Raw genomic sequence first — 16,627 nt, 5'->3', positions numbered from 1 at the left:
TTTGGTACTTGGCTTGCGTCTTGTCTTATCTAGCCAATTTTAAAACGGCGTTAAACTAAGTACCATTTTAACCCTTTTTCGACTGCGCGACAAAACTACAACGCTATTGTTCAACGACGAATGAAGCTGCCTACATGGCATTGTCATCGACGCGCTATTAGAAGTTGAATACGGCCGCGTCGCGTCGCTCGTAGGCAAACTGTAGACACCTGACAGCTGAAATTGTCATCTACATTGACAAAGAAGACACGTAGACGTGTAGCCTACGCAAAGACGAGTTTGAGGATGTTAAAACTGTCTTCTAAAGCTCCACCTCTGGACGTGCACACTGGGGCGGGCTCGAGACGCGTCTACCTGCTTCAACTCCGTTATTTAAAAGCCTCCGAGACAGACGCGCTGTCCACTCTACAAATACAGTCTGTAGGGATCAATCAAATCAAAGAACTGAACGAAGAAGATATATAGCTCGTAAGGAAATCATTTATTGGAAAAGTGACGGATAACTTTTTCTTTATTCATCGTTGTGAATTATTCACCACACTTAACAGTAACTTCACATTTGATGGGACACACAGAAGTTTCCAGCTGTCTTCTGTCCGGAGCGAAGCATCACGCCGAAGAATTGATGGAGATTTTGCGAATTGAAAAACAACCTGGACAGCTGCATTTGTTTTGCACAGGATAATACTGTTTTACATCGTTGACCGTTACAGCTCAAAGGGGCTTTACAGCCTGATGCCATAGAATAACATATTCAATAACTTTATATTCCTTCAGAAAACCATCTATGCACTAGTGCTGTAAAGAACCCAGAAACCAGCACAGATCTGAAGACCCCATAATGTAATCACGAACCATACAAGCAAAATGGTCCTTCATAAGAAAAGGGTTCTTTGCTGAACCTAAGAACCATTGAAGAACCTATAGCTGTAAGATCCTATATGGCTTGAAGCAGAAGAGAAGAGGGAAAAACATTGGCTTCCAAGTGATTTTATATTTAGAAGTGAATACACCCTCATCATCGTCATCACAGACTGGATGTAAAGATGACAAGAGTCTGGTTTGCTCTGCTGGGCTTCTTGTGGAGCTTTTATTTGGCAGCTAGCAGTTCTGTACTGGACGGATCTGAGCTTCAGCCCAACTTCATGCATCGGAGGTTGCGGACTCAGGAGAAGAGAGAGATGCAGAAAGAGATTCTGTCCATACTGGGACTGAACCACAGACCCAGACCGCATCTGAAATATAATTCAGCACCCCTCTTCATGCTGGATCTGTACAACAGTATGTCCACTGAAGAGAAGAGCGACGTGGATCAGTACAGATCACTGTTCACCACCACACGACCCGCTTTAGTTTCACCTCATGACACAGAGTTCCTGCATGATGCGGACATGGTCATGAGTTTTGTCAATTTAGGTAAGATCAACGTTTACATTTCCTTTTTCACTCTTGTATCCATTTTGATAAATACGATGCCATCTCAGTATCCATACGGGTCTTTAATATAAAACAATAATAGCTAATCGATCAACAATTTATTAAGAATTTAAATAATGTTTGAATCATTTAACTGCTTGATTTATGAGTTCTGTTGAGGTGTCATGTTTTATTCAATTAAAAAAGATAGCACAAGCACACTTTTTAATTGAACAAAAACGTATAGATATTGTATAGGCTATTGTTTAATAAATGAAAATATAGGCTAGTATTCAGGCACTTCTATGTTCATAGTTACTGTGGTGATCTACACCTGTGTTTTCTCTGTTAAGACATCTAACACCTGTGTGAACTTGAGGAGAACTGACTCCATGCATCCACTGAAAAATAGTGTTCTAAAAGCCATTCAAAATGGCTCAGAAAACTTTGTTATCTAGTGTGATGACATTCAGGCATGTGTGTGACTTTAGTGAACAAATACTCTTTTTAAGTTTTTTATTTTGAGCATGCAGGATATTTGCTTTGACTATAATTTTATAGCTGAACAAACATTTTGAAGGTGCTCTTTTTAGAAAAAATTTTATGATACTTTTATATTTTACATTTTTAAGTGTGACGTTTTTGTGGCCTTTGCGTTTGTAAAACTTTTGCATGCAAATACATTAATATTTATTATAATGAATCTTATTCTTATAAAAAATACATTCCCCATATTAATTTCAATAGCTTAAATGTGCAGGCTATCGTTCCAAAATGTTTATTATTTTTATGCTGCTTGGAGTGATAATGTTTGATTTTGTTTAAAAAAAAAAAATTCTGTGGCAATGTCTACTGTAGAAAAAAAAACTTTCACTGGAGTGCACACTGTATTGTCAAGGACTGTTGAGCTCACTAAGAAAAAAATATTAATTGTATTTTGCTAATTTATTGTGGTAATTAAATACCTTGGAGTACCATCGTATATTCATCGGTACCAGATGAATGATGGTGCTGCTCAGTAGATTTTTTTTTGCAAGGTTTTATTGGATATCGCCCTTCAACACTTTTTTTTAACTGACATCTATCAAGCTCATAGTGACCCTGAGCACAGTGTCAAACCACGGGTCTGTTTATGCTCAGGGATTCTGTGTGGTTTGCTTCAGTAAACACAGACCTCATTAATGGAGGGAGTATTCGTGTCCAAGATTCACTTGTTTATGTGAACTTCCCTCTACAGGGGCCAGGAGTTGCCCAATTAAGTTAATTATAACAATACAAACTCTTCTGGCTCTGCTCACTGTAGCTATGGGCCAGTTGTTGGGTCAGTTGCCAGAGATGCTTTTGTGTGAGTTGCGACATTCTAGTTGTTGGCTGGGTTTATTTCAAAGCTCATTTGTCACTGTCAGTCTGTTTTATAAGACAATAAATGTGGTCTTTCTTGATCTGGTAGCGGTTTTCTGCAGTCAGTTGATGGACACATGTTATCGGGCTCTGCTTGGAAGTAAGCAGCATTTCATATCAACTGACCAGCAGTTTGTTACTTGAGACAGGCTTGAAGTGGCTTTTACATTAGCAGTGTGTTTCAGTGACTCATTTCAGTCAAAGTTATTGGAAATCTGAGGACAGGACAGATCATTTTGCACTAGTATGTTAATATGGTTTTGTTCTAGACTCTGGTAAGGGAAGTCATAACCTATAACTTGTTTTATGTGATATGATTCAAGTGGTGATTCTTCATGGTAATTTACGACAGTCATCCGTCTAGAACACCTATGACTAAGCTCCAAATGTAGGAGAAAAAGGAAGCATATTGGCATACAGAGACTGACCAGTGTTGTATCACATCCAGAAATAGCCAGGCTTCTTCTCACAGACATTTGGATAGTCAATGTATCCTATGTGAATCATCTTATGACTGTAGGAACCGTAGTACAAATTTCCTTTTTATGGTGTGGCTTCATAAGTAGTCAGGATTTCCGCCCTAAAGAGAAACAACACTGGTATTATTATTATTTATTTATTTTATTTATTTATTTAGTCATTTAGCAGACACTTTTATCCAAAGCGACTTACAAATGAGGACAACAGAAGCAATCAATTGTAGTATTAAAACAACTAAAAACAGATCCAAAAATAAAAGCTAAAACTTTATAAATACTACTTATACACATTTTAAAAATAAAGAAATTAAATAAAAATGACAAACGCATACAACAAAATTTCAAAACTTAACATCTAAATAAAAAACAAAAAATAAAGCTAAAAACATTTCAAAATATTAAAGAACAAAAGGTATAAGACTAAGAGTATAATAATGATTCTAACATAACACTAAGCCAAACACCAAAAAAACAACTACATATATGTAGATATTGTACTGGTATCGCTACAGGAATGCCCTTTCACAATTTTGCATCACTCCGCTTGTTCTAGCCGGGTCTGTGTTTTTTTTGTTATTATTCACTGAGCTAATCGTAGAGTACGTTAGTTAATATAAGAAGAAACGTCTAGCTTCGCGGTCTCTCTCTCATTTGGATGCACGTCTTGCCGTAGGAAAGAGGAGAAATAAAAAGCGATACTTATCCTTTGCCGGTGTCCCTGCCCGGTGGAGTCGCACGGTAGAGTCGATGGTCTTTACACTCTTCGGTCTTCACACGAGGAGGCCCACACGCGACGACTGCCGCGACCGCTGTCACGGTAAACTAAGCTTTTTTATACCCGTCTAACAAAATACTAAATTAATTCAGCTGGACACACTTTCCTTATTTTTTCCACAACAAATGGCCAAGCAAGCGCAAACACTGACAAGATACGCAATACAGAATGAGACCAAACGCTTAGGGTTGTGGGGTAGATGCCTATCATATGTACGCGAAAACTGCGTATCATATGCACGCCAACAAATTTCGTATCATATGCACGCGAAAACGGCGTATTATATGCACGCCAAGCACATGCGTATCATATACACGCCAAAGTCCATTTTTGCGTATCAATACAACGAGTTTTCGTTTTTATTTGGCGTACTATTTATACGCATTTTCATGAGACCGGGCTCAAATATACATATATATATCAAATATAATTCTTACACATGAGCCATGCAGGCTTTTAAATATGATGCTTTTTGCCCTTTTAGAAGCTTTGGAAATAAGGTTCATTAATCAAGCTAGTTAGTACTTAGTATGGAAATACTATTATATTACTACACTATTATATACACTATTATATAATATTACAACATTACATTGTTAAATGTGCTTATTTGTGATTACAGATTTATAATGATGAAGTTGCAGTTTAGTACAGACATGTCACCCATTGAGCATGTTTGGGATGCTCTGGATCGGCGTATGTTCCAGTTCCTGCCAATATCCAGCAACTTCGCACAGGCAATGAAGAGGAGTGGACCAACATTCCACAGGCCACAATCAACAACCTGATCAACTCTATGCGAAGGAGATGTGTTGCACTGCGTGAGGCAAATGGTGGTCACACCAGATACTGACTGGTTTTCGGACGCCCCCGGACCCCCCAATACAGTAAAACTGCACATTTTAGAGTGGCCTTTTATTGTGGCCAGCCTAAGGCACACCTGTGCAATAATCATGCTGTCTAATCAGCATCTTGATATGCCACACCTGTGAGGTGGATGGATTATCTCGGCAAAGGAGAAGTGCTCACTAACACAGATTTAGACAGATTTGTGAACAATATTTGAGAGAAATAGGCCTTTTGTGTACATAGAAAAAGTCTTAGATCTTTGAGTTCAGCTCATGAAAAATGGGGGCAAAAACAAAAGTGTTGCATTTATAATTTTGTTCAGTGTATATTAACCTTAAATGTAATGCCAAATAACATTAGGTAAAATTATAATCACATCAAAATAAGGGTACTTCTCTTTATTATTATTTATTTATTTCTGGTCCCCATGTCTCCAGAAAAACTAAATTATACCCTGATGTCACGCCATAAAAATGCAAGCATGCTACATGCAGATGTTCACTTGAGCCGAACTCTGAGTTTGACGGATTTGAGTTTGAGTGATCTTTGTGACAGATTCAGGAACATTCAGCGTTTTTGATGTTCCTAATTCTCCCAATTCTTCCTGACCAGTCTTGTTCTGTTTATAGAAGGGTTGAGGATGCCCTAAGCTTTTCTTGGCACAGAGAATTTTGAGGAAACTCCCATCACTTGTTTGCACTGGTAATATTGTGTATTTGTCTTTTTTTCTGGATAAGGGGGGATCTTCCAGTAATCCAGGAAAAATCCATGGGGAAAAAGCATTCCTGTTTTCTCTCCTTTGGTCCATCATTGCCTTTTTACACCTGGATCTTTTGTGCTCACTCACATTTCCCCCTGTAACTGTCTCATACAAACATATACGCATTTTTAAACTCATTCTTTTCCACAGCACACGTCTTAACTAGAGCCCAGCTGTCATTTTCCCACTTAGTAAAGTCAACAACCACCCAAGAGAGCACAGGTAAGCTTCGCTTTAGGCCTGTAAAATAGTACAAATGACCCACACACTGAGTTTTAGGGGGTTTCTCAGGAACTTAATAAGGTCTAGTGTCTAGACAATCCTTGCTTCTTATAACTATATGAATCTTGTATTTCACAATGCGCTTTCATTTCGTTCTTCCGCTCTTAATAATGTCTTTCAGTGTGCTGAGCTCCAAATCAGGGCTGAGCTGTTTGTTTTGCACCACAATGTGTTCCTAAACCCACATTTTATCAAATAATTAGTTGACCGCACTCAATCAATGAATTGTCTGATGTTGGCTGGTTATGCACAACATGGATGACCTCTTCTGAAAGACCGCCTGTGGATCACAGACACAGGAGGGTTGTATCACTTCTAGTCTGCATGCGGGCGTTAACATGGAAATTAAGGAAGGAATTTGAGTTATGCTTTAGCTTCGTAAAGAAGGAAAGGGATTTTCTCAAGGGTGACTCAGCAGACTGATAAGAACTGTTGAAAACACGCAGCAAATGAGACTAATGGCCAGGCACAGATGAAATCTGCAGACATTTTTGCACTCATTTTGGAGACAATTTGGCTGAATTCTGGATTGATATAATGTGGTAAAATGTGTAAAATGGAACTGCAGCACTGAACTTTTATTAGCACATTTGCAATTAGTCATTTAGCAGCAGCTTTCATCCAAAGTGACTAAAAAATGTTAGCTGAGAGCATTATCAGATTAGCCATCATTTCAAGTCATCATGAATTTGACACTTCTCAATGCAAGTACCTGGTCCTCGTGCACAATGTATGTTATTCCAACCATCAGAATGAAATAACTTGCTCTGCCTTTGAAAACATTCTTTCTGTCATATAGAGACCACCACCATCCAGTCACTTCGCCATAGATCAAGTCCCTCTCTGTTTTTTTTTTTTTTTTTTTTGGAATATCCTGATTCACAGGATTCATACATTTTCACACAAGTATTACCGCATTACATTGTTGACTTTAAAGCTGCATATATTTATATATATTTTTTGTTTTGTTAAAAATCACAAATTAAGCCAAAAAATTATATTATTAAGTAAATGCATACAAAAATCAGATTTCAGATCTCTCCTTGAATTGCTCCAATGGTACATTTATAATAATAGCAAAAATACAAACGTATTGTCCGCACACTGATATAACTGCTCCATAAGAATCATTTATTGCAACGTTTCGACCATCAGGTCTTCGTCAGGCATAAATTACGTGAACTGAGGTACAACACTTTATAAGTAACAGGTGGTCATCCTAATTAGACACGTTCAATCACTATGCAGGTGTATTTATAATAATGTCAGGTCAGATTTTGTGTAATTCATCCATACATGGTTGTGTCACATCCGTACACAAAGAGAAGGAGGTCCATTTTGTGCTATGTTACCTCTGTAATGTGATGTATTTTTGAGAAAATATAATATTTCTTTATTCATGAATAACAAAATAATGAAGGACAGTACTTGATTTTAACACTCGTGAATTAAAAAGTGGTGACTCAAAAAAAAACAAAAAAAAAAACATCCTGATAAAATGTGGGAATGTGTATTGATAAAGTAAATATGGTCCCTTTTGATTTCAGGGTAACTTTAAGCAGTTTTATGTGTGCAGGCGAAGAAAGGTGAAGTTGCAATACTTGTGTTTAAACTGCATTTTTCTGTGCCTTTGTACACATGGTCCTTTCTTACATTCAGAAATTAGTTTTGTTGCATTTTTTTGTTTTAATGAACAAAATGGCTTTTGTTGTTCTTCTCTTTTAGCCTAAGGCCAGAACATTTTTGGACACTGATTATCTGACAAGGAATGTGAGTTTTAATCTCAGTTAAACAGACACGCTGAAGTTGATGATTGTGAGGTCAGGAGATAAGCTTCTTTCAGGGAAAGAGATGTCCTCTTAGCTTCAGTCTTAGCTGTGAAGTCCCGATGCTATCTCTGCATCTCACGCCATAGCCGTCAGACATGCCCCCATGGCCGCCGGTTCCTGCGATCAGTTCTCAGGAATGTGCCGTTCTCTGCAGGTAGCTGCTCTCTTTAACTGAAGTATCTCGTGTTATCAGGGATCATATTGAATAAGGAATAAATAAGGATCTCAGGACAATAAAACTTGCCGTGCAGTTGCCTCTGGGCTGTGAATTCGTCAGATAAGAAGGCGTTTGTTAAACCGATGTGAGAAGATACCACAAACCCAACATCTGATTACATGATAAATCACTTGTTGGATGGATCACATCCATGTAGCCACTTAGAAGTCTCACGTCAACATCTGAGTAATTACCCACAGAATAAAAAAGGGACCACACCACCACCCCCTGCTTATTCTTTTAAGCTAAGTGTGGTATTTTTCTCTTTAGCGTGCTGATGGCCTGACGTCAAACACTCTTAAAGCCAAGGCTTGAACCAAGTCTGTGCTTGAAAGTGAAACGCTCATGCACAAAGTTAGAGCTGGGTGGACAGCAGAGCGTGACCTCCCTGCCAATCCTCTTGGGTTAACTTTTGACCCCTAGGCGAGGTCACAGTTAAGCCACCACCACTGGGTTTAGACCAACAGGTATGCAGCATTTGTTACCATACAATGTTATGAAATAGAATATTAGTCAGGGTGATTTAAAAATTAAGGCAACTAAGAAGATAAAAAATAATAAGAAAAATAAATATAAATGTCTAAAATTTATCATAAACATGCCCATCACATAAAAATGTATTTATTTATTTTTTTTTACAAAATTTGATAAAAAAAATATTGATGTAATTTGTAGACAAGAATCATTGACAGAGCCATTTTTGGCATATTAGGCATGCAAGTAAGATTGAATGTATGCATATTTTAAAATATTATTTGCAAATAGTTCAAATGGATGTGTTTATAATAAATTTTAGATGTAGAAATGTTTCTCTTTTTCTTATTCTTATTCTCTTAAATCCTTTTAAATGCTTAAATGATTAAATTACCCTAGTATCATTCTTTATAACATTATATATGTCATTTAACATTCTATCATAAATCAGTTGTCAAATAATAAATGCTACTAATAAATGAAACTTTCTGCTCCATCTTTCCTCACACTCCTTCGCTGTTAAAAACAAAGTGTTGCACTGGAATTCACGCTTGGCTTCTTGCACTCACACTTCCCTTCTTTCATTTGAAGCTGATATGATTATGATAGCATGTGATTTGTATGTGATTTTAATGTTATGTGGGGTAATTTTACAATAATAAAGGATGTTTATGTAAAATGCTAAGCAGGTGTAGTAATTAAAATACTTAAAATAACATATTTGTGCTTCGTTACATGACCAAAATCTGCATTAGATTGCAATTTGAAGGTATTACAAACAGTCAATGGCTGTTTACAGTGAGTTTTGAGTATAAGTATAGTATTAATGTCATAAGGTGTCATTTGTAGCTTGATGCCAATTGTAGCTGTAATGCATCTGTTACCCAGATGTAATTATATTTTATAATGTATGTTGTCAATACAACTGTAGTAAGATTGTAAGAATTTTTTTTTTTCATAGAAAGAACTTTGATAATTGGTGAGTATAATGTATATCAGAATCACAAGGATGCCACAATTTTCATTTGACAATGATGTTCTTGGCAATAGTAACAACAAAGAAACAGTGAGGACTTTGCCTCCTCATTCCAGAACACCACTGCACACCACTGGTCTGTTACATATATTATAAAGGTGTTCCATCCACATCAGTGGAAGAATGCAGACGTTCAAGAACTATTAAAATAACTTAATGTCATGAAAATGATTTAGTTCCTCTGTTTCTAAACACATCAACCCAATTCTGGAAGAAACCGATCCCTCACTTATATTGTATGCACACTCTCTCCACCCATGGCGGAATGCCACCCAGTGCCCTCCATGAGTGAATAGGAAATGTGTGAGCTCTCTAGATTTATGGCTCCACTGTTTTCTTCAGGCAGCAATGAATGTGTGTTCATTTAATGGTCAGTAGCACAATGAAGTGTCTCGTGGTGTGCTGAATCAGTCATCTAAAGAGGTTACATTGTTTTAACTTTTAATAACAATCAGACAAAGTGCAAAAAAACTTAAGCTGAATGTGCTAACCTTGAAAAACATACAAATATATACACACACGTCTATTGAGGCTGGCGGGAAATTAAGCATTAGAGCTAATCTTATTTACAATATGTACAAGATGTTGGACTGGTATCGAGTTTGGGATTGGTTAGCATTTATACTTACAACATGTCCTACCGGGAGTTTCCAGGAGGAAGAAGGGGATGTCAGAGAATACACACAGTCAAAGAGAGAGAAAGACTTTGGCTGTTGTACTTGCTGCTATGGAATGCAAGCCACCAATATTTTGACTTCTCCTTTGGAAACAGCTGCGTTTCCTTTTTCAAATATATTTTTTCCTTATTTATCAGATCCCTTAGGGGAGATCCATCTCTGCTGTCTGACACAGACTTCCTCCTCTAAATCTGTCTCTCTAGCCAGCCCTGAGCTCACACACACCTGCTACAGCACACACCGATGGCTCTAACAGGTCTCTCTGCCTGGCATGCTCACACAGACATAGACACACAGGTAGCCACAGTTGTAGGAGACACCACACACAATGCCTCGAAACAAACACCAGTGGTATATCAAGACCAAATAGGTACTAAATTTGCCATTCCGACACCATACGCGATGGAAAAAAACACCACCTTGGGGTGCCTCAATGGCCAGAATTGGTCCCGTAAGGTTTCAAACCCCTAACCCTAATCTTTCAATTTGGGGTGGGAGCTATACCACCGGTGGAAAATTTCCATTTGTTGAATTTTTTTCCTATACTGTTCAAACTGGTTTGCACCAGTTTGTAAGTTAAAGTGAATGTCATAACATGCAGTTTGTGTAGGTAGCCAGACAAAAGAGAGTGGGTTACTTTTGGTATGAAACGAAGTCTCAGCTTTCAAATTATGTCATTTTTTAAAGAAATTCAAACAATAAATATTGTTTTGTGGCAGATCACGGTAGCGCTTCAGTTCAAGTGGCACATGAACTGATCATCTCTTCCTCTTTACCAGTTATAGCATGAATTAAACATGAATGAACATCAAAAGGTATCTGGTTTCAACTGCAGAAAGATGTCAATACACAATTTTTCAAGTTCAAGTCCACCAGCATTAATCTACTCTCCTGTCTGGTTTATTTGTTGGACAAAATGTCAGATTTGGCTTTATGATTGGTCAGATTGCCTGTCAGTCAAACTCCCAGTGAAGGGTCAGTTGGCTAAGGGATTTTCTTATGTCAAGTAGATGATTGGCTGCAAGGGCCAAAAACATTGCATGGACTTCCAATACCAACACCATAGTTACCATAGTGTGTGCATTGAATTTATTTAATACACGAGTTTCACAATTTGAGTTGAATTACTGAAATAAATGAACTTTTCCATGACATTCTAATTTATTGAGATGCACCTATACCAGTCAGAGAAGACTGGGCTTGTCAGAATGGATTGCTGCCGTATTACTATACTATACTATGGAAGTCAATGGGGACCAACAACTGTTTGGTTACCCACATTCTTCAAAATATGTTCTTTTGTGTTCATCAGTTGAGGGTGAGCAAATGATGACAGATTTTTCATTTTGGGTAAACTATTCCTTTGAAAGCTGTGAAAAAGAACTCGATACAGTATTCGCACACACTCTGACGTGGAATTTCTGTGAGCAAGCTCTGAGACAGAGTGGAACATGCACAAGGAAAGTTATAACAGAGCTAGCCTAGCCTCTAAGGATATCAGTAAATAAATAAACAAAATATAAAATGTAATGTGTAATGGATGAAAGTGACGGAGGGCCTTCAGTACTCTAAATTGTGAGGAAATTACTAATTAATAAACTGGCACCCTTCAATTCATCCTTCAAAAAATGTTTCCATTAAACATTACAACAAAAATGGTTGATTTACTAGAGAAGTCATGAATGGGTAATTTTGTGACAGTTGATATTCAGTTTACAGCACAACTTCTTCATTTTTATGGTCTGCAAACAGTGATTAATGGCTGTACAACTCCAAATGTGATTAATTGACATTAAGGCTATAATGTGATTGATTTACGAGGCACAGGTATGATGCAAGTTGCCATTGTTGCCCATTCTCCAATATTAGAGCCACAGAGGTTGGTATCTCCTCATATAATAAGACTCAATGTGCACCTAAACAATCAAAAATGCTGTCGAGCAGTGTCGTGAACACTAGTGAGCATTCACATACGTACTGTAAGCAGTTAAAAACAGCTAAATAATTGTTTGACTTTTTTACTTACACTAGAACGCCTTTTATTACTTTTCACTGTGGAATCAAATTTGGCATCAAGAATTGAGAAATGTAGCTGCTCTCTAAAATTTTGGTATTGTAACAACCATATTTTAGCAAAGAATAACACTGTACTGAATTTGTCTACTTTAGTCTATTCTGCTCAAGATAAGAAAAAAAGAGTGATGGATGGCAATACCACTATTGGCGACCAATTTTTCATTGTTATGTAATTCTCTTAAAAAAGAGTGGCTTAGTTTTCTGAAACTCAAAATTAGACAGAGGTTGTTTATGTTTTGGATAACATATTTGTCTCTAAGAAAATAAGTCCAAGCGTCTTTATTGTGTCATTTTTCGGCTGTGAGTGTTGAGGTCTGCGCTCTAGTAATACTGTTCGCATATCTCCTTTGTGAGGTTGCCAAAGCACAAAGTACCATTAGTCTATCCGAAAATGTTTTGTCAGCTGTTCTCATGGATTATGCCTTTATTAATGTTTCTATATGCCGAAAAGAAGGAAAGAATGGGAATGTTTATTTTCCAGACCATTTCCTCCATTTTATGGAATTTCCTCCTTATACAAAAAAGACATTATAATATTTGTTGACAGGTCGTTGGCTTGTGTCGACACTCAAGTGAAAATGGATTTGTTTTACGCCTGTTAAAGGCAATGTCTGTTCGTCTGTTTCACTACACATATGCAGAACCTAAAGTACACATTCTCCTACACAAAGCAAGTTAACCTGACTTTGTGCCTGAACTGATGAATACACACACACACACACACATACACGCACAAAATTCCTCTCTGCTCAGTATAATTCTGCTACTGACACGCAGGTATGGCTATCTGACTGTGGCCATTCACCATGGAGATGATTTGCTTCAGATAGTTGGTGCTGGCTACAGAGATGAAGAGATTGAAAGACATCAGAGATCTTTTAACAGTCACAATTATCACAAATTACTGCTATTCTGTAAGTATCTTGCAAATACAGAGCAATGCAGACAGATTTCATTTCTTCTCGTCTGAAATGTCAGATCAGTCCAATGAAAATTTGGTCCAACATAAAACTATAAAAATACATTTTCCTAAAGGTCAGTACCACAAAATAAAACTGACAGGGTGATTTAATGCAAAATAAACCTGACGGTCCCTGATGTGAAGCAGAGAAAATATTACAAGGCAACTTTCCAAATAATAAAAAATAATAATAATAAATGGACATGAAATATTGATTTGAGTGTAAATTATTTAATTATGTGAGAATAAAGAGAGTGTGAAGTGATTTGGGAGACATGAAACTAACACAGCTATGCAGGAAATGTCTTGCTTGGGACAACAGTCAGTTATACCACTGACCAATCAGAATCCAGTATTCCAAAGAGACGCTTAATGATCTTAACTATTATCAGTTAATGGATTCCAATTTAACATATATTTTGTATATGCATGGAACATGAGATACAATGTATTTTTACAATGCTTTATGTTCCTTCATAAACCACTTACTGCAACGTTATGTAATTCATCATGAGGATTCTTATAATGTAATATCATGATTGTCTTTAACATAAAATCTAGTAAGTTTGTAACATTGTATAACTACAGTTAAAAGAGCATGATCTCTTTCCTACTGTTCACACCAAACGATGGATCTTTATGACCATGTCATCTGTGGTCTGCCGTAAACTATTGCTCCTCTTTCTGACCTCTGCTCAGAGCTCTGACTCCTGTAGTTGTGCCTTTGATGCTTTGCGTGGGTCAGAGACTTAGATCATGGTTGTAGGAAATACCCAGGGAATGCTGTGTCAAACCCCTGCCATCTCCCAGCTTCCTGAATACAAAACCCCATGAACCCCGGTCTTTTATCCACATGCAGTGACCAATTTACGACTGGACTATTGGAATTTTATTAACCTAGTGTTAGTCCCTGAAATGGGTTATATTACTTTTTGTTGTGGAATCAAAATTGGCATCAAGAATTGTGAAATGTCTCTGGTATCTAAAATATTGGCATTGTTACAATTTCTACTGTAGCCTATTCTGCTCAAGATAAGGACAAAAAAAAAAATGTGATGGATGGCAATACAACTATTGATCTCCATTTTTTCATCATGTAATTCTCTTAATAAAGATATCCATAGTTTCATTGAACATTCACAAAAATCATCGCAAAAGTCGTGTGGTGAGAACTACAGCTCTCGACTGGTGGTTAGAGGTAGAGATAAACTGATAATCATTTTTACAAAGGTCCTCCCCAGATATTCAAGCATTTTCCCCTAATCAGTTGCTTTATCGGTTTTGTGAGATTGAATCCACTGATAAATAGCTTTAAGAATTGCATACAAGATCATCATTACAGCAAATAAATAAAGAATACATTTACTGAAGCAACTATACCATGTAGCTTGCTTTTGTAAGTCTTTAAACTCTTTTATTAAGCATTGTGACTCGGCACTTGTTCAAATGCAGTGCTGTACCAGGTGAGCTACAGAGCAAGTTTATTTCATAACCATACATATAAAGTTTGTTATGTGATGCAAATGTGAAAAGGTATTCGTTTAAAAATCATGCTCTAACGTAAAAGTGTTTTGAGGTCATTGCATAGTATATATTGCGCAAGGAACTGTGTAAAAATAAGTTAATTGGTAATCAAAAATTAATAATCTGCTCCTGTAATCATAATTTGTATGAAAAAGACTTAAAGTTGATGGCATTTTACTGCCTCTTGTGTTAATTTCAGTTGGAAACTGCAGTGAATTATATGTTTAGGTGTGTGTTTTGGAGTTTTGCAAAAAATGGGGCACGTTTTTCCAGTGAGCCTATGTTGGAAATGTTACAGCTTCCCATGCCAACATACTGCCAGAACTGATTTACTGGCATTTCTAACAACTTCTGTTCACACATGATCTCTAAATGGTAAAAGGCTATAAGTCTGCCTGCTTGTCCTTCTATGGAAATGACACCACATAAACCTGTATTGGTGGACTTAATTCGTCCCAAAACATACAGCAAAAACAAAAGACCGAAAAATGAAGGGAAAACACAAAAGAGCATTCACCATCACATTTTTACCTTTACAATTTTTTACTTTTAATTTCAATTTCTCTCAGAAGACCTTATAAATACTTAATTCATCAGAGACAAGCACTGAGTCAGTTTGTGATAGGTTGTCTATTGCTAAACACCTTGCACTTTTTAATTCTATATTCCTGTGAAACCACAATGCAGTGTGAACTCTGTTCTAGAGCAAGCTTTCATAACCCCAGGGTTATAGGATGTTTGGTTAAAGGAGTTTTGGTGATTGTTATAAAACATCATTTACGTTTTTAAGAGCATCAAAAACAAGTGCAGTCGTACAGATGACAAGCGAGTAGCTTTTCATTACAGAAGCTGGAACAATTAGATTGTGGGGGAAGAGAATGTGAACGGGGATTCTGAAGATAATTACATAAACACAGATGGATTTTTCACATGCCTGGCTTCACAGCACATTTTTATTGGTTAAACTGAAGGAGACAGCTTTCAAATCATCTAGTTCTCAATGTTTCATGTGCTGCAGAGATGCAAGAAATAATTGCAGGCTTTGTGTATGGTCTACATTTTTTCTCACAAGTTTGTGGTGACTTGATTTTGGATTGGGCAGAATAATTAAAAAGCTTTAGATATAAATTATGCCTTAATACTTAACAGAAACTTGTTGGTAGTAACTTGTTTTGCACCAAAGTACTACATGTATAAAGCGGATACTTATATACATTGCAAGTCTACATATACAATATTGTATACACTGTAGAAAACGTTACATTTAAAATTTTTAAAAAATTATTGTCAAAATTGCTTTTATAAAATGTTTGAATCACAGGGAGAACGGGTCATTGTCAGAATTCCCTGTGCAAACCATTACATTGGTTGATATCAGCATAATTAAATATAATTAAGCAATATTCAAGTGATCATGTTGCTTAACACCTGTATTTCTATCAGTATAGTTTATATTAACAAATCGATTTTAAAGGGGTCATATGATGCTGCTAAAAAGAACATTATTTTGTGTATTTGGTGTAATGAAATGTGTTTATGTGGTTTAAGGTTAAAAAAACACATTATTTTCCACATACTGTACATTATTGTTTCTCCTTTATGCCCTGCCTTTCTGAAACGCGTCGATTTTTACAAAGCTCATTGTTCTAAAAAAGCAAGGTGTGCTGTGATTGGCCAGCTATCCAGTGCGTTGTGGTTGGCCGAATACCTCAAGCGTGAGACGGAAATGTTACGTGCCTACTATACTGTGATGATGCCCTGTCAGACCAGAGCGATGATTCAAAAACATGAAAACCCATTATAAACGAGGCATTTGTTGCATCCAGTGGGGACATAATTATGGATTATAATGACTTATACTGTCTTTTTAC

The 16,627-nt window shown here is 36.8% G+C and overlaps 1 protein-coding gene across 3 annotated transcripts in view; it reads left to right on the top strand.

Annotated features, from left to right (window-relative positions):
• Positions 1-399: 399 nt before the first annotated feature.
• bmp6 (bone morphogenetic protein 6) overlaps positions 400-16,627 on the top strand; it is a 44,371-nt gene continuing 28,143 nt past the window's right edge. For all 3 annotated transcript variants that reach the window (XM_016455305.1, XM_016455304.1, XM_016455303.1), the window contains exon 1: positions 400-1,416. In XM_016455305.1, the coding sequence (XP_016310791.1) occupies positions 1,047-1,416 (370 nt within the window). In that variant the 5' untranslated portion in view covers positions 400-1,046. The remainder of the gene's footprint in view (positions 1,417-16,627) is intronic.

Source organism: Sinocyclocheilus anshuiensis, unplaced genomic scaffold, assembly GCF_001515605.1.
Source record: "Sinocyclocheilus anshuiensis isolate Anshui unplaced genomic scaffold, SAMN03320099.WGS_v1.1 scaffold35, whole genome shotgun sequence".
Lineage (NCBI taxonomy): Eukaryota > Metazoa > Chordata > Actinopteri > Cypriniformes > Cyprinidae > Sinocyclocheilus > Sinocyclocheilus anshuiensis.
The sequence above is the reverse complement of the archived record's forward strand: the minus strand, read 5'-3'. Positions and strand labels throughout refer to the sequence as shown.